This window comes from Phaethon aethereus, assembly GCF_964289735.1.
Source record: "Phaethon aethereus genome assembly, chromosome: 1".
In the NCBI taxonomy this organism is placed as follows: Eukaryota; Metazoa; Chordata; class Aves; order Phaethontiformes; family Phaethontidae; genus Phaethon; species Phaethon aethereus.
In genome coordinates this window covers 144,536,133-144,557,511 of record NC_138575.1, presented here as the reverse complement: position 1 = coordinate 144,557,511, position 21,379 = coordinate 144,536,133, and the positions used below count along the sequence as shown (strand labels likewise).

The following is a 21,379-nucleotide window of genomic DNA, read 5'->3' as shown; positions in this document are numbered from 1 at the left end:
GTGAATCCTGGAGCATCCTGGGTAGCAGATGCCTTTTTCCAAATATAGCAGGCAAGAGATGGGAGTAGTAGAGAGGTACATGGACAGTCCTCTCTCCTCCGTATTTTTAACTCCATCAGAACGCATCTGCCTGTTTTTACAGGAAAATGTTGACATATTTTGCTGTTTGAAAAATGTAATATTTTCTAGTGATGCTTCAATTTCAACATATGAAGAAATGAAATGACTTTACATAGATTATAAATCTCCATATTAAGTAAATTACATTGTCTTCTGTGAAGCAAAGCCTTTCAGGGTATAAGGGAGCTTTTGATGTTTGATACCATTTATAATAAATTACCCTCTCCTTTAGAAAGTGCACAGCTGTAACCCAAGAAGGGAACAAATGCTCAGCAGCAGGCCCTGGAGTGGCTTTTTGTAGCCGGGTGATTACTACTTGCGATTTTTTGTCTGTTTTTTCAATGGCTTGTGGTTTGGTTTTTAGACACGGGGAGAAATGGACTGAGAACAAACCCAGATCGCAAATTTTGATAGGGTTGTATCTTACTTGAAGCCTTTACGTCCAAGATTTGAAATCCTCTTTTTCCACATGCCTGAAGAACTTTTACAATCGGTATTGTCATCTCCCCGAGTGCCCCCACAGACCATCCCTGCCCAGCCCCCCAGGGGTCCCCGGCCCTGCCCAGGACCCAGGACCCCATGTCACGATTAGTCAGCCCCTGCCCAACGATGCCACAGCAGGGCTGGTCTCCAGCTCCCCACAGCCCTGCCCTGCCCGGCCATGGGCCCACCAGTGGGCCCATCTCCCAGCCTGGCCTCAGCCCATCGCCGTCCCCGGGGAGGTGCCCCGTGCCCAGGGCTGCCCAGTGCCCCCCCGGCTGCCCCGCTCCTGCCCGGGGCTGGGACGGGCCCTGGCTGCCTGGCCCTGCCCTGACCCACCATGGGGAGCCCACACTGACCCCAGGCCCCAGAGGAGGTCTGTACTGAGAGATGCTTTGTACTATTCAGTGTTATTTAGAGAAACACCAGTAAAAGAAAAGGTTTTTATGCACCCACCGGGTTCACAAGCACCAGTGGACTCTGTACAACAGAAAGGAAAATTTAACCAGCTAAGTGCTTGCTCATGCTGTATGAAATCATGAGTTGTGCAATTGCCAAGAACTTGGTAAGAATCAGGAGGGAAGTGATAAACATTGTATCTTACAACACTTCCGATGGTACAACAGTTCCCCAAAACACAAGCAGAAAGGGAGACAGCCCTATTTATAGCTATAAAACTACTTAAAATACAAGTCTCTCCATCTTCTCTAAGCCTGAAGACTATGATAGAAAGATAAACGACATCCAGACTTTTGAAATAGAAGGTAGGTCCATCTCTGTCTTTTCAACTATTTTGTTTGCTGACATATTCACTGAGACTCTAGGAAGTCCAGGGCTGGAGGGGTGATGTCCCAGACAAAATCTGAAAAGCTGGCAGAGGTATACATGGACCTGAGCTGAATTAAGTTTTTTTGCAGATAAAGTACTTAATGCCTCCTAAGAAAGGTCCTAGCCACAATTTTTTTTTTCTTGCTGTGTTTGGTAGTGAATTTTTAGAAATTAACACTGCTCCTGGATCCACTTTTAAGCATATACTCAAAAACATCCTTGAAAGTACATGAACTAATGCCCTCACCAAGCTCACCATATTCACCATTGGGTAACAAGCTGATTGATATTGCTGTGACTCATTTTGGTATTTCCTGTTTGCAGCTTTTTACTGACCTGGTTGACGTCTATTCACCCCAACCTTTGTATATAGCAGATAAATAATCTTTAGACCTTAAGAGAGCGGTCATCGAATATATGTATGTAGCATTTATACAGTGCTCTCAAGATCACCAGCTTTATGAATCATCACACAAATTGTTTTGTTACAGAAAAGGACAACTTCTTTAACTTTCCTACTATTTATTTGAACATTTCTCTGGCTGCTTGAGAAGTCTGTCTAGTCTTTCCACCCACCAGAACTGAGAGAAGATCAGATGATGTAGAAGCAGGTCAGACTAGACAAATTCAGAGGAGAGTGGTTCATGCTAGCATCTTTCACCTTGAGCAAGTTTCACTGTTCTCTGTCTCCAAGCAGGAGGAGATGGTTGTTCCTCTTGCACGGATCTTCACGGCCCAGTGGATGCTGCTGATCACTCCGTTGTGTGTTGGCTGGCACTGCGCAGACTGTGAGTAGAACACTTCCATGGGGCAGTCCTCTGAGGTGGAGTGTAACGTGCTTCTCATTATGGGTAGTTGTGCTTAAGTTGCCTTCTGTCTTAGATGTGTTAGGTAGTAAGCTCTATACCCAAAAGTCTGGGAGACAGTCCTGCACCTTACTGATCCTATTATGTAACACTTGCAGCGGAGGTGCCAGACTGACCTGTTAGAAATTTGGTGCTGAATCAGTGGAAAATGGAACTGAGTTGGATGAGCAGCATGAATTCTACTGAGCACTGGTGTTCAGTGACTGCAGGAGATTTTACTGAGACTATAATGGTAAATTTGCTATGTAAAGTTTTAACGAAGACACATCATTACACTTTCTTCTTTTTCTTTCATATCCTTAAGGAACTGTTTCCTGGTTTCAGGGGAATTTTGGTGAGAGGCATCTCATGCTATGCAGTTGAGAATTTTTAAGTACAAAAGACAGACTGAATTAGATACATGGGTCCTTACTGACTTACCTAAAAACAAGACATTCAGGGACATTGGTGATGCAGTGATGTGCTTGCTCAGGGCTAACTGTTGTGACACAGAAGCCTGTGAAGACACAGTATTTCTGGAGTGGCTCCTGAGGGCCAACTAGGTTCATACAATCATAGGATGGTTTGGGTTGGAAGGGAACATTTAAAGATCATCTAGTTCAACCCCCTTGCCATGAGCAGGAACATCTTTCACTAGATCAGGCTGCTCAAAGACCCATCCAACCTGACCTTGAACACTTCCAATGACAGGGCATGCACAACTTCCTTGGGCAACCTGTTCCAGCATCCCACCACTGTCATTGTAAAAAATTTCTTCCTTATGTGCAATATAAATCTACCCTCTTTCAGTTTAAAAACATTATCCCTTGTCCTGTCACTACAGGCCTTGGTAAAAAGTCTCTCTATGTCTTTTTTATAAGCCCCCTTTATATATTGAAAGGCTGCAATAAGATCTCCTCAGAGCCTGCTCTTCTCCAGGCTGAACAACCCCAACTGTCTCAGGTTGTCCTCACAGGAGAGGTGCGCCATCCCTCTGATTATTTTGGTGGTCTCCTCTGGACCTGCTCTAACAGGTCCATGTCTTTCCTGTGCTGAGGGCTCCAGAGCTGGACACAGTACTGCAGGTGGGGTCTCACCAGAGTGGATTAGAGGGGCAGAATCACCTCCCTCAACTTGCTGATGACTCGTTACTGGTTCCACTTGGACATTGAGCCATTGATACTGTAACACTTTGGATGCAGCCATCCAGCCATTTCCTTATCATCTAACAGTCCATCTGTCAAACTCATATGTCTCCATTTTAGAGGAAAGAATGTTGTGTGGGACCATGACAAAGGTCTTACAGAAATCCAGATAGATGACTTCCGTTGCTTTTCCCTTATCGACTGATGCAGTCCCTCTGTTGCAGAGGAGCACTAGATGACTCAGACATGATTTGTCCTTGGTGACACCATGTTGGCTGTCTCTAATCACGTACCTGTCTTCTATATGCTCCAACATATCTTCCAGGGGGGATCTGTTGCATGACTTTACCAGGCATGGAGGGGAGGCTGACTGGCCAGTAGCTCTCAGGATCCTCCTTATGACTCTTCTTAAAAATGGGTGTGATATTCACTTTTCTGCAATCACTGTGGACTTCATCTGACTGCCATGACTTTTTAAATATGATGGAGAGTGGCTTGGAAACTACATCAGCCAATTCCCTCAGGACCCTATGCAGCATCTAATTGGGTCCCATAGACTTATGTATGCTCAAGTTTTTCAGATAGTCTCAAACCTGATTGTCTCTTATGATGGGAGAAACTTAGTTCCCCCAGTCCCTGCCTTGAGATTCAGGGACTTAAGAGATGTAGGAAGAGTGATTGCCAGTGAACACTGGGGAAAAATTTGTTGAGTATCATCTCAGCCCTCTCTGTGTCAGTTGTCACTAGTTCTCCTGTCTTACTTATCAGCGGCAGTATGCTTTCTTTAATCTTTCTTGATTCTACCTGTACAAGCCCTTATTATTATTTTTCACATTCCTTGCCAAATCCAGCTCCAGTTCAGATCCAAATCTTTAATAGCAGACAGGAGATTATTCTGTTTTCAGTGCTTATGCAGAGAAGACAGCGAGCTAAGCATTTCTTATTTTGCAAATACTGTGTTTGTTAAGCAAAATAGTTTTCACTTTCACTGGCCTCTACAAGCTGCAGATACTTCAACGCAAGTCATGAAGTTGTCCTACGGGGATTATTGTTTTCCCTGTACATGTATTACTCCTGCCTTAGCTAAGTTCTCTTCCTCTAGAGCCCAAAGCTGTCTCAGTCCATTTGGCCAATATTTCTTGTGTATCTGATTGGGTAGGTAATCTCCAAAATAAACTTGTTTCAGGAACAGGAACTGTAACAAGAAGGTATTGTTTTTGACAGTCTGTTTTGCATTAATAAAGAGGGAGTATTTTACGCTACACTACTGTGTCAAGCAAGATATATACCACATCTATGGTAAACACTAATGTTTCTATAGGCAGTTTCTAGAAAATTCTGACATTTGGCAAGTCCTCTGATATTCCATGCAGTTATATCTCCTGTATCAGTAATCACAGATTTGAGTAGATTCACGTCACCCCCATTTCAACTATCTAAACATGGAAATTATAATCCTCTAAACTCTGACAGGAGTTACTAGAGAGGTACAGCTCCTGCCTGAAGGCAGTGTATCCCATGCATTTTATATGCCACTGTGTGTGTAGTCCTTCACCACAGCATAGACAAGGCACCTATATGTCTTGCCCAAATTAGGTGCTAGTTTTCAGAAAGCTAGTATTAGTGGAGATGAACCTCAAGCCCACTCCTTGCCCAGGTAGTCATTTGTGGGGTATCTATCTCCCTTTGTCTTCCAAAGGAGTGTAAAACACATTACAGCCATCTGTTGACTCTTATGAAAGCACATGTGCTCTATTTTGAGGAGGTTCAACTGATTTGGTGGACTGTTGTGGAGTATGGGTAGAAGGAGGGGAGGAACTGCTATTCCTAACCCTGCCATGAGCTTTTCTAGAGGGAAGCACTGAACTCTTCACCTTGCACTAGTAAAGGTTCATTACCCAGAACTTCTGGGAAGAGGGTTCTTGAGGATGGGAAGACACCAGTACCTACTTCACTGTTTTAGTTGTCCCACTGTTACAAATCAAGCACAAGCTTAAGCCTTTTCTACAGGGAGTAGCACTGTGGAAACCAATAGATGAAAAACTAAAAAGTAAACCTTCTGCATGACATTTTTCAGGCAGAGCATATGAAGTGCATGTTTGGAAATATAGCACCTCCACTGCACAATGGAGTAAGATTTTCTGCTTTAGCAGTGAACATGAATGGCACATATTCAAGCATATGCAGATATATTCCTCAAGGTAATACTCTAGACTTTCAGAAGGATTTGCCTACTTCCAATGGCCTGGGGTAAAGAGAAAACTGAAACCTTTCATTCTCTAATTTATTTATTTCCTGTAGGATGAAGAGAATCTTGTTCACAGCCTTATGACAATATTTCTGTGAAAAAGAGTTTCCTACAACTAGCTGAGCAATTTTTCAGTCCTCAGTTGCAACCTTGCTTGGTGCCATTTTTTAAATTGCCAATCATCTTTTAATTGTTTGTGCTAATATTTTAGTGACTGCATTTGAATATGTTTAAAATGTTATTAAAAACCCAAATGAAAGAAGTTTGTGGCTGTAGTTTTGAAATTCTTCCTTGAGAAATCTGTGACATCTTGAATTTTGTCACGGTGTAACTCACGGTGTATTGCCCAACACTGTGCAGTGTCCCATCCACAATAATGAAGGGCCTGACAGAATTTACTCCTCTTTGTATGAGAGGGGTGATATATGAGACCGTTAAGAGAATGAGGTACAATATCTGTTCGTTTAAGCAGCATGGAGTTGACATACACAAAACGGCACTACTTCCTGCCTCATCAAGCTCAAAGTATTTGCTCAAAGTATTGCTGATTACTTATAAAAGGATGGATAAGTAATCCTTCCTTGAAAAGGTATGTTTAGTTTCATTATTTCGTTTTTCTGGGATCTTTTAAGGCACGGACTCTGGCGGGGATTCAAGCCAAAGACCTTTATTGCTATAAGCACTTGCTTTTTATACAGTTACAGCTCTCTCACGCGCCACAAAATGTGTCCTGATTGGTTACCACACACAGTCCACACACTCCTCACACAGTCAGGATTGGCTGCCTGCAGGTGTCCACGCGCTCTTCTCTAACCATTTTCCTTCCTTCTTCTGCTCCAGTACCTCCCCTTTTGCTGGTCACGAGAATGTCATGCGCTTCTCCGTTTCCTCCTTGGTTGTTTACCATCTTTAAAGCAACAGTTCCTTCTCCTCAAGGTCAAGCCTTTGCAGAGTAATCCCAACACTGGGGGTGAGGGTTAAGTTGTAAATTGATATGTTTGTGATCAGGAGAAGATTCCTCACGTTAATCCGAGGCGGAAGAAGGTATCACTGCGGAGCACAACCACCTCACAAATTTGCATCTACACCTCCCTGAAGTCTTGACAAACTGCACTTGGGTTTCTCTCCCTCTCTGGAGTCCACAGGGAAGCTCCTCATGCTCTTTGTTCATTTGACAGATTGCTGAAGAACATCTTTCATGTAGAAATGTTACAGCAGGGTACTGAAGGATGACAGGCAAATGTTTCAGTTTGTGGTATTGTGGCACCAGAGTCTCCTTTTGAACAGGAACAATTCAAAGCACAGGGGTAGCCACTTTAAATGTCAGCCTGTAGTAGCACAGTGTAGGCTCCCCTGAGACTTATTCTATCAGATGCAGCTATAATCATATCGTTGGTGGATTTATCCAAAATTTTCACTGAATCTGTCAGTCCGCATCTGTCTTCCAGTGTCACTACCTAAAATGAAGCAAGTCAGCATTCCTAGCCCAAGCAACAATAAAGTAGAGTTGCAGGTGTCTAACACACCTAAGTGTATGCCAAGATCCTCCAGCTTGGAGCTGTCACACAAAGTTTTCCCCATCACAGATATTCCTGTGTTTGCAGGCATGGATGGGTCGGCCATTGAAAACTTCTCCTGTGTGCTTTATAACGTTTCCCTCATGAACTGCACTTGGCAGGCAGGCAGGGATGCTCCAGGAGATACACAGTATTTTCTCTACTGGCAGAACTCGAGGTAAGTAGGTCTGCTTGAGTCTAGGGAAGTCTGAATTCTCATTCAACACATCACACTGCCCATATTTAACTAAAATACCTTTCTATATACAGAGATGACGACGAGATGGAATGTGAGCTTTACATTAAAGATGAAAATGGCAGAAACATGGGATGTAGGTTCCAAAATGTGAGGATAGGAACTGAAAAAGCTTACTTCCTGGTGAATGGGTCCAGCAAAGACTCCCTGATCCAGTTCTATGATGAGTACATTGAACTGTATAAAATTGGTAAGAAAATAATTTCTTTCTGCTTTATTTTCATTATTGTATGAGGGTAGTGGAACATTTATCCCTGAGAAGGAATCAAGTACCCATTCTCACCTAGAGTTGAAAGTAAGAGACTGTGGCCCCTTCAAGAAAACCTATTCCCCAAGCAAAAGAGCAATGAGGGAAATTATCAGGAAAGCTCCACAGCTGCAGCCTGCCTCAGATTCTTTAGCAATCTACTCTTACTGTTTTTAGGTCTTTCTCCAGCAAGGTCCACTGGACTTAGGACACTGTACTTCCCCCTGCTGTCCTTTCAATGATGGCCGAAGACAATTCAACAGTGGAGGCTTTTTGGGAGAAATTTATCTGAGCACTGATTTCTCCTTCTTATTTCCAGTGGGGATGGCATACACAGAGATCATACCCTTGATTAAATAAACTAATATGTATACAAAACACCCCAGGTTTTCATATGCTCTTTCACATGTGGTACTCTACTTGGAAGCATCCTGTGAAATTACTTTTACTGTGGCAAAGCCTTTTTGGCAAAGTCCCACTGTTTTTGGTATTGCCTCCAAAAAAAATGGACAAACAAGGCTTCATTTTATGAGGGAAAGGAACTGAGCTGCAATATCACACAAGGCAAATGAAAAAAAGACTGTTCTTTGACCAAACAGCCCATCAAAAGTAAGCCAGACCTGCCTCTAAATATTGATGTAAAGTAGCAGTCTAGCTGAAACTAAGGTTTCCTCTATCAGCCTTTTACCACCCTTTCTGTCATGAGCAGCTGTCTTTCGCTGTTACAGTAATCAAGTCCTTGGCGATGATCAAAATATAAAGGTCCTCATATTTTTGCTCACATCTGTGAACTTAGGTGAGATATGTGAAGAGGTTGGCTAGATTCTTAAAACTGAAGTGTCATAAAACTTAAATTTGCATGGCTAATTTTTTGGAAGGGGGGAATAAACTGCATAGTTCATCATATCAAGCAAGCAACACCTTCATGTTACAGAAGCATCGTGTGGAGGCTTGAAGTAAAAAAATGACCTTGGGATTTCTTACATTTGGGTTAGCATCAGCTTAAAAACATCCTCATAACATCATCAACTTAAAAAACATCCTCATAAAAAGAAGACAGGACTCTACCTTATTCATCTAGAAAAGTAAATGGAGGGAATATGTATCTTTGCATGCTCCTAAGTCATGCTCCCTAGCTTAGTCCCTGTTTTTTCTCATCCTGGGGACAGGATTTAATGAACTTTGTACTTTCAATTATTTCTAACAGAGTTCCTAAGAAAAATAGATACAAATTAGTATCTTTCTTCATAGAGGTGTTATTTGCAATTGCACTCTCTTTTATCAAAAGCAAAAAGAGATCAAGTGATTTTAATTAATTGAAATCTTGGTTATATCATTTCAGAAAAGCTGATGCCTCCATCAAAAATCACTGTCAACTGTGATGAAATTAAAAATGATTGCATAATTCAATGGCAACGACCCCAAATAAGTCATTCTAACAAAAACAACTGTTTTAAATATGAAATCAGCATAAAGTATAAGGTAAGAGGAAGTCTTCATTTACATTTAACATTAATACATATGTTTGCATTCACCAATACACATGGATAGAAAGAAAATCAGTCTCTTCTGTATGGTGTAGCCTTCCTCATACATAGCACTGTATTCCTTTGTGGTTGTGCCTTTCAGGCACCCTGTTATGCCATACTGACCCATTTTTTATCCCTGTTCCCGTGTGAGATATTGCTGGAGATAGATACACTGGTTGACTGTGACTATGACTGTGTGGGACTAAGAGAAACATTGTTAATCAAGACTTGAACATATCACAGCCTTGGCTGTGACAAAACCCAGAAAAGGCACTTCTTTCACTAAGACCTGTTGGAGCTGTTCTGGATTGGAGTCTTTCCAGTGGTGACTGCATCTTTGTGAAAGGGCAGAGCTCAGCTGTAAACACCATACAGAGAAATGCGCATCCACATTTAACAAGTATGAGGAGATGATGGTGAATGAAATATCAAATATCAATATATATGAAATGTAAATAGCTTATCCAGATATCTGGATATCTAAGCAACACACCTGTTGGTCCAAGAGTTGAAGCTGTATAATGTTAAATAAAAAGAAAAATAAATGTGAGAGAGAGCAGAAAGGTGGTGTGAATAAGCACAGGTTACTGAAAGAAATATTTAAGCTACTGAAAGTCAAATTCAGACCTTGGCTTTACAAGTCTTTTTGCAGCAATAGGGAAGGAGTGAGATTGCTGAGTTCCACTGCAAGAGCAGACCTAAACTTACAGTAACTGTGGCAGAATTGCATCAAATGACCATAGAGTGGCACAGAGTGACTACAAAGGAAAAACCTGCCTGTAATACAACCAGATTTGGCCGCTTAGTGGCTGATGTCATTCCCTAAATTTCTGTTATTTGGAACTTCTTAGTCTGGATCAGGCTTGCTATTTCATAGACAAGTTTTCTTGTAAGCCTAACTAACTGCTACAAAACTGCATTACTTCTCCAAATCCCTTGGCCATTGCAGCAAAGAAAGCTTATAGAAAATTCTGTGTGATATTGGAATGAAATTGCATTACAGTAAAGCAATACAAAGTTCTTAAAGTCTTTTAATATACCTAATATTTCGTTTATAAAAATTATTCAATTCACACATAGTCTGAGCTGCCTATAATTTTTTAAAATAACATCAGCGGGTTTAATTTTACTAATTATGTCAAGGTCCAGCAATTACTGTACTGCAAAATGTATTGCTTTACCACTGCCAGGTATAAACTTGTATGGTTTTATTAATACACTATGACCAACATATATTGTATTACAATTAGCCTTTAAACTTTCATTTCACAATTGGATATTACTTGCATTGGGAGCAAACAAAAAAAGGATAACACCATTAGTAACATAACTGCAATCACATTTTTTATGTCTGACACTGATAAAATGAGTTTGCTGAGCATCTTGGATTCCTCTTCAGCAATGTTTTAAGTTTTTATAAATCAGGATATGTGGGAAACCTGAAGGGAAATCTTACCAGTGAAAACTGAGCTAAAAAAGCACCAAATACCTCAGCTTTTCCCATGCCCTTTGTCACTAAGCTCCCCTAACTCAGTGAGAAACAGGCCTGCATTCTCCTTAACCTCCCTTTTGCCAGTGCACTCATAAAAACCTTTCTTGTGTCCACCTCCCTCACTAGCCTCAACTCCAGCTGAGCTTTGGCTTTCCTGACTCCATTCCTGCATGTGCAGATGATGTTTTTGTATTCTTCCCAAACCCCTTCTTCTACTTTCTGCATGCTTCCTTTCTGTCTCTGAGCTCAGACTCAAGCTTCATGTCCTGCCGTGCTCACCTGGCGCACTTGCTCGATTTCTGCACACCAGAATGGACCATTCTTGTGCTCTGAGGAGGCTGTCCTCGTAGATCAACCCTCCAGGGCAATTTCCCTTGAGTACCAAGTCCTGTGGCTGTGAGGCTTTCTCAAGCTGCCTGAAGAGGGTCTCATCTGCTTCCTTTTCTTGACGAGGAGATCTGGAACAAACACCTATTACATTGTCACCTGTGATGGTCTGTCCTCTGATGCCTGCTCACAAGCTCTCTTACTGTTTCATCATTTGTCCCAAGACTGAACTTCAGGTCAGCATTCAGGTCACTCTACACAGAGCACAAGGACCAGGTTAGTCTGTTTGCAAGGTGAGATGCATCCCTTGCCTTCCCAATAGTCCCCATTTCTCAAAAAGGGTCCCAAGGTCATAGAAGCCAAAGCCTTACCTGTGGCCTACCTTACACCAGCCACTCACACAGGTGTTGACCTGCTGGATGGGTTCTATTCTGCTCAAGCCTTTCTCTCTCACTAGAAGGACTGAGGAGACACCATCTGGGCTTCCTGCCCTTCACCATCCCCCCGCCGAGTTCTGCAGTCACCCTTTAAACCATCCAGGTTACCCCTGGCCATATCATTGGTGTCCACACAGAAGAGCAGGAAGGTGTAATAGTTCAATGGCGAGACAAGTTTGGCAGTCCTTCTGCAGCATCCTGGATCTTGGCCCCTGGCAAACAACAGACATGCATCAGGTCAGGCCAGTAGATTAGTGTCACCACCCTCTGCAGGGGGGAATGTCTTTTAACTATCACGCACATTTTCTCCTTCATTTTTTAAACACAGTGCCCTTTAATACATCTCTCTGCCAAAATTTGCAAAAGACCAGTTATCCTTCTGGAACACCACTTTCTGAAGTCTTCCATGACCTCATTGTTTTCATTTCTCTTATATTATTTGACTATAAACACAAAAAAAAGGAGACTCTATTGTTGCACTTTCTCCTAGATGCCTGTGCTTAAGCTAGCTTGTTTATAGATTCTAGAAGCTGTCCTGTATGGCAGCATGCCTTGCAAAAACTCATGTTCAGGTGCCACATGAGTATTCTTGCAGTTATTTGATAAAACAAGTTTGGATTAATTTCATTTTGGTTTAAAATGGAGTAATACAGAAGGCAAAATAATTTAAAAATACGTAACTCTGGCAGGCGAATGGAGATGATATCATCTGCAGCCATTAGTTGTATGTGGTCACTGTATTATGGTAGAATCATAGAATCTTTGGGTTGGAAGGGACCTTTATGGGTCATCTAGTCCAACTCCTCGGCAATAAGCAGGGACATCTGCAACTAGATCAGGTTGCTCAGAGCCCCGTCCAACCTGACCTTCAGTGTTGCTAGGGATGGGGCACCTACCACCTCTCTGGGCAACCTGGGTGGTTGCCCAACATAACCTTCTTTATGTCTAGTCTAAATCTGCCCTCTTTTAGTTTAAAACTATTACCCCTTGTCCTACCACTACAGACCCTGCTAAAAAGTCTGTCCCCACCTTTCTTAGAAGCCCCCTTGAAGTACTGGAAAACTGCAATAAAGTCTCCCTGGAGCCTTCTCTTCTCCAGGCTCAACAACCCCAACACTCTCAGCCTTTCTTCACAGAAGAGGTGTTCCATCCCTCTGATCATTTTGGTGGCCTCCTCTGGACCCTCTCCAACAGGTCTGTGTCTTTCCTGTGCTGAGGGCTCCAGAGCTGGACGCAGAACTCCAGGTGGGATCTCACCAGAGTGTAGTAGAGGGGCGGAATCACCTCCCTCGACCTGCTGGCCATGCTGCTTTGGATGCAGCCCAGGATACGGTTGACCTTCTGGGCTGCAAGTGTACATTGCTGACTGATGTCCAGGTTGTCATCCACCAGTACCCCCAAGTCCTTCTCAGCAGGGCTGCTCTCGATCCCTTCATCCCCCAGCCTGTATTGATACTGGAGGCTGCCCCAACCCAGGTGCAGGACCCCGCACTTGGCCTTGTTGAACTTCATGAGGTTCACATGGCCCCATTCCTTGAGCTTATCCAGGTCCTTCTGGATGGCATCCCATCCCTCAGGTATGTCAACAGCACCACTCAGCTTTGTGTTGTCATCTGCAAACTTGCTGAGGGTGCACTCGATCCCACTATGTCACTGATGAAGATATTAAGAGTACTGGTCCCAATATGGAACCCTGATGGACACCACTCATCACTGATCTCCATCTGGACATTGAGCCATTGACCAGTATCCTCTCTATGCAATCATCCAGCCAATTCCTCATCCACCAAACAGTCCACCCATCAAATCTATATCTCATGAGTTTGGAGAGAAGGATTTGTGGGGGGCCCTGTCAAAGACCTTGCAGAAGTCCAGATACACGTCAACTGTAGATCTTCCCTTGTCCACTGATGTGGTCACTCCATCCTGGAAGGCCACTACATTAGTCAGGCAGGACTTATCCTTAGTGAAGCCATGTTGGCTGTCGCAAATCCTGTCCCTGGTCTCTACGTGCCTTAGCATAGCTTCTAGGAGGATCTGTTCCATGATCTCCCCAGGCACAGAGGTGAGGCTGATGGGTTTGTAGTTCCCTCCTTTCTACCTTTTTTAAAAATCAGTGCAATGTTTCCTTTTTCCCAGTCTCCAGGGACTTCACCTGACTGCCAGGACTTTTCAAATATCATGGAGAGTGGCTTGGAAACAACATCAGCTAGTTCCCTCAGGACTCTGGGATGCATCTCATCAGGTCCCATAGACTTGTGCATGTTCAGTTTCCTCAGGTGGTCTCAAACCTGGATCTTCTCTTACAATGGGAGGGACTTTGCTCCTCCAGTTCCCGTCTTGCAGTCCATCCACTTGAGAGGTATGGGAAGAGAGACAGCCAGTGAAGCCTGAGGCAAAGAAGTCCTTCAGTACCTCAGCCTTCTCCTTGTCTGTTGTTACCAGGTTGCCAGTCGTGCTCATCAAGGGGGTATGCTTGCTTTCACCTTCCTTTTCTGGCCGACATACTGTAGAAACCCTTCTTATTATTCTTTTCATCCCTTGCCAAATTCAGCTCTAGCTGCACCTTGGCCTTCTTGACCCCATCCCTACACAACCTGGCAGCGTCCCTGTACTCATCCCAGGATACCTGTCCCTGCTTCCACTGCCTGTGCATTTCCTTCTTGCCATTTAGTTTGCCCATCAGGTCTCCACTCAGCCATGATGGCCTCTTGCCTTCCTTCCCTGGAAAGCATCCTTAAAGATCTGCCAGCTCTGTTCTGCTTCCTTGTCCCTGAGGGCAGTTTCCCAAAAGGTCCTACTGACTCACTCCCTGAAGAGCTGGAAGTTTGCTTTCCTAAAATTCAGGGTCCTGACCTGCCCCATATCCCTCAGGACTGCGAACGCCACAAGTGCATGATCATTGCAGCCCAGGCTGCCCCCAATCTTGATGTCACCAATTAGCTCATTTGTGCTGGTGACCAACAGGTCCAGTATGGCATTTCCTCTGGTAGGGCTGTCTATTATCTGGCATAGGAAGTTGTCCTCCATGTACTCCAGGAGTCTCCTGGATTGCTTACAGCTTGCTGTGCTACTTTTCCACCAGGGATCAGGGTGGTTAGGTCCCTGATTAAGTCCCCCAGCAGGATGAGAGACTGTGAGCACAATGCCTCCTGTAGCTGGAGTAAGAAGGCTTTATCAATAGGTTCCCCTTGATCGGGTGGCCTATAGTAGACACCAACCACAAGGTTCCCCTTGTTGCCTCGGTCCCTGATTCTTACCCACAAGCTTTGGACCTGCTTGTGGCAATTCTTCAGAGACAGCTCTTCGCACTCTATCCATCTCTTGATGTAGAGGGCAATCAATACCTCTGCCCCCTCCTTCCTCGCCTGTCCCTTCCCAACAGCCTGTAGCCATCCATAGCTGCATTCCAGTCATGGAATTCATCCCACCAAGTTTCAGTAATGGCAAACAGGTCGTAGTTTTCTAGCAGCATGGTGGCTTCAAGCTCCTCCTGTTTGTTGCCCATGCTGCATCCATTGGTGTGGAGGCACTTCAGCTGGGCTGTCAGATGTGTCACCCTCTTAGATGAACACCCTTTAGTTCCTCTGAGGTCTTTCTCTGGTGCAACAGGTTGAGGGGCCTCGCTAGCATCCAATCCCTCTAACCTTTGTGTGCCATCCCACAGCTTGTTGTGGGTAAGCCTGATATTATTCCCTTCCCTCTTTGAGTCTAGTTTAAAGCCCCATCAATGAGCCCCGCTAACTTGCGAGCAAAGACCTTCTTCCCCCTTTGAGAAAGGTTAATCCCATCTGATGCCAGCAAGCCAGGTGCTGTGTAGACCATCCCGATTTCAAAAAACTGAAATTGTGGCAGTGGCACCAGTCATAGAGCCATACATTAATAGACTGGGCCCGTCTGTTCCTCCCTATGTTGCTGCCCGCAACTGGAAGGAGAGAAGGAAAAATACCCTGTGCTCCAGATTCCTTTACCAACCATCCCAAGGCCCTGAAGTCTCTTTTGATAGCCCTTGGGCTATGTGTTGTGGCTTCACTGCCACTCACATGGAGGAGCAGTAGTGGATAATAGTCCGAGGGCTGCACACAGAAAACTAGGGAATTTCCTAGTGATGTCCTTAACCCGGGCCCCAGGGAGGCAGCAGACTTCCCTGAGAGAAGGGTCTTTCTGGCATATTGGACCTTCAGTTCCCCTCAGAAGGGAGTCGCCTACAACCAACCTGTCAATTCTTCCTCGTGGGGGTGGTCGTGATGCGGGGGTAGGCCTTTCTGACCTTGGCAAAATGTATGGTGTAGCTGGACCATCATCCACATCATCCATAAACCGGCCTTCCACATCCAGAGCCTCACACCTGTTGTACAGAGGCACCTGGGCAGGCAAGGTGGGCAAGGAGGGGGTTCACCTGCCGAGCATAGAGCATGGACTTGCCTCCATTCACTCCTCTCCTTTAAGCTACTGCTTTCACCCTCACAGTGTGGTTTTTTTTCTGGTGGCTGTTCCTGCTTCTGTCTCAGGGAGAGCAGAGCATGGTTCCTCGAGTCCATCTCCTTCTCTGACTCCCTGATGCTCCTTCACCTTTCTACCTCCTCTCGTTGCTCCGCCACCAGGCTGAGAGATCAGCCGCCTGGTCACACCTCACACCGCTGTTTGCCATCGGTTACCAGTGGGAGGCTCTGGCACTCCCTGCAGCCGTTACATGGTAGTCATCATGGCTATTCAGAAAAGATGAGTGAATTTTACTCTGTCTATCAAAAATTTAGTGGGAGGGAAGCCTAAAATATCTGTGAATCCATGTCAATCATGTATATTTTCATCTGAGGGAAAGGAAACAATACTTACATAGTATTTGCAATTAAATATAGAGAGATTTATTGTAAGATATAAACACTAGATGTAAACTAAAAAGTTTATTTCACAGGGTTTTTGTTTGTTTTTTTTTTTCTTGGTGTGTGTAAGAATAAAGTTACAGTTTTCATTCGGGTCTGGTTTGCTTGTGTTTCAGTTTAATCACCAATCTGAAATAAAATTTATTTCTTAACTCTTGTGGTAAGCAAAACAATTACTTTTCCATAAAAGAATTAGTTACTATATAAACATGCCATTGTAGATGAATTATATATTAGATACTAAATGTTAGATAAATTACTAGTTCTTCTGAAAAACTGACAAGTAGATAAAGAGTAATGCAGAAAAAGGGGATAGTGGATAATAACGACTTATTATCTAAACACAAAACAAAGTCATAAAAATAAAGGGTTTTTTTCTCACCTTACAGGATAATCCTGAGGGAAAACTCAAATATACTTCTATACAAGTAAGTATTCTGGTACTATGAATTAGAAATACATGTTAGTTTTATAGTCATTTGTGAAAAGTAACTAGTATGCAAATGCCTTTATATCTTTATGTGTTCAATGTCCTATGCTTTATGGGATCCTTATTTATAAATTTCATTAATGTGTCAAACTGCTACATCATCATGACATATGTCATTTATTATACATTCAAGGCAGAACTTTGTTACTATTCTGTAAGTATTTGAAAAACCTTCCCTTTTCCGTTATATTGCCCACTCTCCTCCTCAAATATCTGGATCAGAATTTGAAGCTACACATCAGTGACAGCAGAAAACAAATCTCCCAGGAATTTAATTTTCTTTATGAAAAACAAAGACCACAAAAGCCTTTTGGGATCCTTTGGGATGGAGGCTGTCCTCCAGGTATGCTGCACCTCCTTCCAATCAATGCAGCTTGCACATCCCACCTCTGTCCTGAAAGTATCCAAGAGCAAGCATGTTTCAGCAAATTGTAGTAACACTAAGTATTGCAGTCTTCTACTTGTTTTACAGGTTTGGCTGGAAAGTTATGGTTTTCCTGAAAAGTCATAATGCAAAGAATGAGGAAGGTGAGGTGCATGCAGACAGGTTATTCCTCAAATCACTCAACTCTAGCAGTACTGAAATGAGACAATTCAAGATATTTTTCTGCTTCTGCCAATGTGACAAGGAAAATTATCACTAGATCAGACTGTATTGTAAGAAATTACAGGATACAGTTTAAAAGGTGAAAAGCTTCTAAAGATAAAATGTTTAGTGAGTGACAGGTTATTTTTTAAAGGAGATACATGGATATGTATGTATTATAGACATACTATAAATGGATATGTTTATTTTTTGCTTTGTAACAGCAGTCTACTTTAACAAGCAATGCTCTCCTAGCTTTGTAAGAGTTTCACTAGTAAACGGCACTTGCATATTATCAACATCCATAATGCAACACAGAAAAACAACTCAGTTTTGCTTTGTTTTTAGGAAGGGGGAAGTAGTCACACATTTCAAAGATCCAATACAAGAAAGAAGTACCTCCTGAAAATGAGAACAGCTGGCAGTGCCTGCTTCATGAGCCCAGCCTGGGGGGAGTGGAGTGCGCCTGTAGAGTTTGGTAAGGACAAAAACCCATGCCTTGGGCTACTCTTCCCCAACAATGCCCTGTCTACCTCACACATTGCTGTGCTTCTACGGACACACAGATATATAAAGGCTTGACAAACATTTTGTTTTCCTCCACGTCACTGAGAACAAGAAGAGGAAGAGAATTAATACATCTCTTAACAGTCTGACATTGGAAATCAATACAAAAAGTTACACTACACATTTGCAAGTGAAGTGCATACCTGCTTAGTGTAGGGAACGGACAAGCAGGCTTAATGTCAATCCTTCCCAGCAGATGTTACTGCTAAGGTGCTAAATTAAAGATTGATTTGTATACCAAGTGAAACCTTTCAGATTGACATTCACCAGTCAGTCAACAGAGCAGATGTTTGACACAGATGTGTCCTCTTCATTAACAACAACACTTTATGACTGTTTCTCTTTCAGGAAATGAAGAAATTATTTCTTCTTCGGTATGGATTTTACTTGCAGTAGCAGTAGCAACCCTCTTAGTGGCAATTGTTGCAATTTTGTTCTACAAAAGGTAAACTGAATTCATGCATTTATTTTGTTTTGTGTGGCTGTGTGAAACATCTGCAGTTCTTAAACAAATATGGTAGAGGCATCTCTGTAGCATAGATAAATTTTTTTCACGCACACTCTAGTAGAAATCAATCCAAATGAGTGATCCTGAGGCAAGTACTATAAAGAGTACTTGCCCAAAGACCCTCCCCGGCTGATCCACACAACTTTGTCCAGGGCCTATTCTGTCAACATGGCAAGGAGAGGAATTATATGCAATTACTTATATTGACAGTACAGCTGCTCTGAATGTTTGCAATGTAGACTGTCTATGCAATAGGTTTTCTGATTTCTTGAACTTGAATTTATTGCAAACACACAGGTTGATTGTACTTACTGGTAAAGATTTTGCAGTGTTCACTAGAATTGTCCTAGCAAACTGAATGTATCTGCAAGCACATAAGCTAAGCAGCTTGCTTCTTGAAATAAACCATGTAAGTAAAACAGGAATAAAAAGAATATTCTGCTGTATCATGCACTTTGTATAGAAATATACAGTAATTCAAAGAAGATACTGTTCTTCCAACTTATTAAAATTTTTACACCCACTTTTCACTGGTTGTGAATGAGCAGGACAGTCAGGAGTTCCATTTCCTTTCAAAGAAGAAAATAACTACTAGTGAAACTTTAACCAAAAATGAAACTATTACCATCCAAATTCTCAGTGTTTTCCTGATACGTGTCCCTTCTGTGCTGAGATGATGTATATTTTTTATTTCTCTTCTATCCTGGAAGAGGAAGATAAGAGCTGGTCAAGGATGCAATGGTTTTGACACGTGACGGTTACTTAATTTTTCTTTTCTATTCCATCCCTCTTGCTCTCCAGGACTGGCTGTTGGAAAGCTGCATTTCCACAAATCCCAGAGCCAAAAAATGTATTCCGTGGACTGCCTAATACAAATCCAGAGGTATGTTCTCTTTCTATTTCATTTTAAATGTGTGAAATACATACAAGACTCCATTGCAGTTATTTTTTAAATGATAAGGAAGTTAACACAGAGTTCTCTCTGCTATATATTGAGGAATTACAAGAGAAAAGCACCAGGTAAGTTTGTTAAGGGAAGTCAAATGCAGTGCTCTTCCACACTCTGCACATGCATAAACACACACACAGAGGACACTAGTGCAGCCAGCCACAAAGACCAGGACGGATGGCACCACATCAACACCAACAACAGTCACATAAACTGGGTCGCTGCCTGCTGTTCCTCTCTGGCTGAGCAGGGCTGAAGTTTGCCAGTGAGACATGCATACACCCTCACTCTCTTCATTCACAGTAATCATAGAATCATAAGTTCCTCGCACCTGATCTCTGTGTCTGGACCCTGGGTCCCCGCACCAGGTCATCAGCTCTCACCTTGGGTCTTTCCAGGTGCAGGTCTTCTCCTACTCACCCACTAGTTCAGCTTCAATGAAGTTTGCTAGCAAGTTACACACACAGGATAGAAAGCAACGTGACACAGAAAGAAGTTCATAATAGTATTTTGTAAGGTAACAGGGCAGACTGTGGTGGTCAGACACAGCGTTTGACCAGATCAGCAGCTCACTTGCACCCTTTTCTTGTCTAGCAAATTGTCATGTTATGTTCAGTAGTTTCTCATGATCTGTTCAATTAGCTAAACTTCAGGAAAATGTGTACTCATCTACTTTCACACCTTAGTGAAGTTAATCCTTTTGTATTAATTTGTTTGAGATGATTTGTAGTATTCTGTGTGGTGCATTGGCGAAAAGCACATGTTCTCCCTGCCTACTTCCAGGCAAGTAAAAAATCACGTGTCAGTATTACAAAGTTGCTGAAATTTCACTGTTATATCCAGCTGAGGAAAGCTTATCAGCTAAGAAGCAAAGGAGTGAAATTTTTCTAGAAAATATGCAACAAAAGTTTAAATACTCTCAGAATTGTGCATAATTAAGTAGAAGCTAACCTAAGGTTATGTATAAAACTAACGGAGTTTTTATTTTCTTTTCAGCTGATGGAGGGCAAAATTCAGTCAATAACATCTGAAAATGAAGACATAATATTAGTCACTGACATAGTGAAATAACCAAGAAAAACTGAGGAATCTGAAAGTGCATTTCTTAGCTCAGGCAACTGTATATTTCTGTGGAAAGTTTGGAATAATAAATAGGCTTTTTTCACTTTCTTCCTTTTCTTGGCAAAATAGTAGTGCAGCCAAGAGAGAGTGATACCTCATATGTAATTTTTTTAAATGCCACTGTATTTACTTTAATTTTGGCTAACACTAACTGTTAGAGTAACTTGTCCTTATTGAGTACCTTCCATTTTGTGAATATGATTGATTGAAATATTTCAGTCAAGAAGTTTTAGTTACATTTTAATTTGTTTAAGGAAAAACAATGGGTTTGTCTCATATTAAAAAGAATAAGAATTAATTTACTGAGACAAATAAATAAAAAAAAATTCTCGTGCCTGACTGCCATTGTTCTACTGTCAAGAACAGGCCTATTCATACTTGAAGTTTCCTCAGATCTCTTAAAGTATACATGGGCAACTAGAAAACTGAGAATGGGATTGAAAACAGGCTGACACATTGAGTGGTGGCCTGCAATCAAGAGGAATCTCAAAGTACAGGAGCATGTCTAAAACCCCAACTAATCCTAGAGCTTAAGTGTGTTACTTACAAGTTAAGAGATCAGCCACCATTAACTAGATATCAGCCCAGAATTCACTTCTGTAGGGAACTAGCTCTTTATGTTCTTACTGCTCCCTTGCCTTTTTACTACTTTTATTCCTCTTTAACTTCTTAGTATTTTAAAATATTGAGTGCGTGACTCAGTTAATCTCTGTGTCCTTTTGTACAGAGGTCTCTACTACTCAGCTGGACAATAATTTTTCAGA

General features: G+C 42.4%; 1 protein-coding gene across 1 annotated transcript; it reads left to right on the top strand.

Annotated features, from left to right (window-relative positions):
- Positions 1-7,272: 7,272 nt before the first annotated feature.
- LOC309411482 (granulocyte-macrophage colony-stimulating factor receptor subunit alpha-like) lies at positions 7,273-20,564 on the top strand (the record flags this gene model as incomplete). The annotated part of the gene is made up of 8 exons (XM_082008129.1): positions 7,273-7,400; positions 7,493-7,668; positions 9,068-9,207; positions 16,783-16,821; positions 17,818-17,947; positions 18,385-18,481; positions 19,346-19,427; positions 20,490-20,564. 8 exons carry the CDS (start codon positions 7,273-7,275, stop codon positions 20,562-20,564), a joined length of 867 nt encoding a protein of 288 aa, XP_081864255.1.
- Between the last annotated feature and the right edge of the window lie 815 nt (positions 20,565-21,379).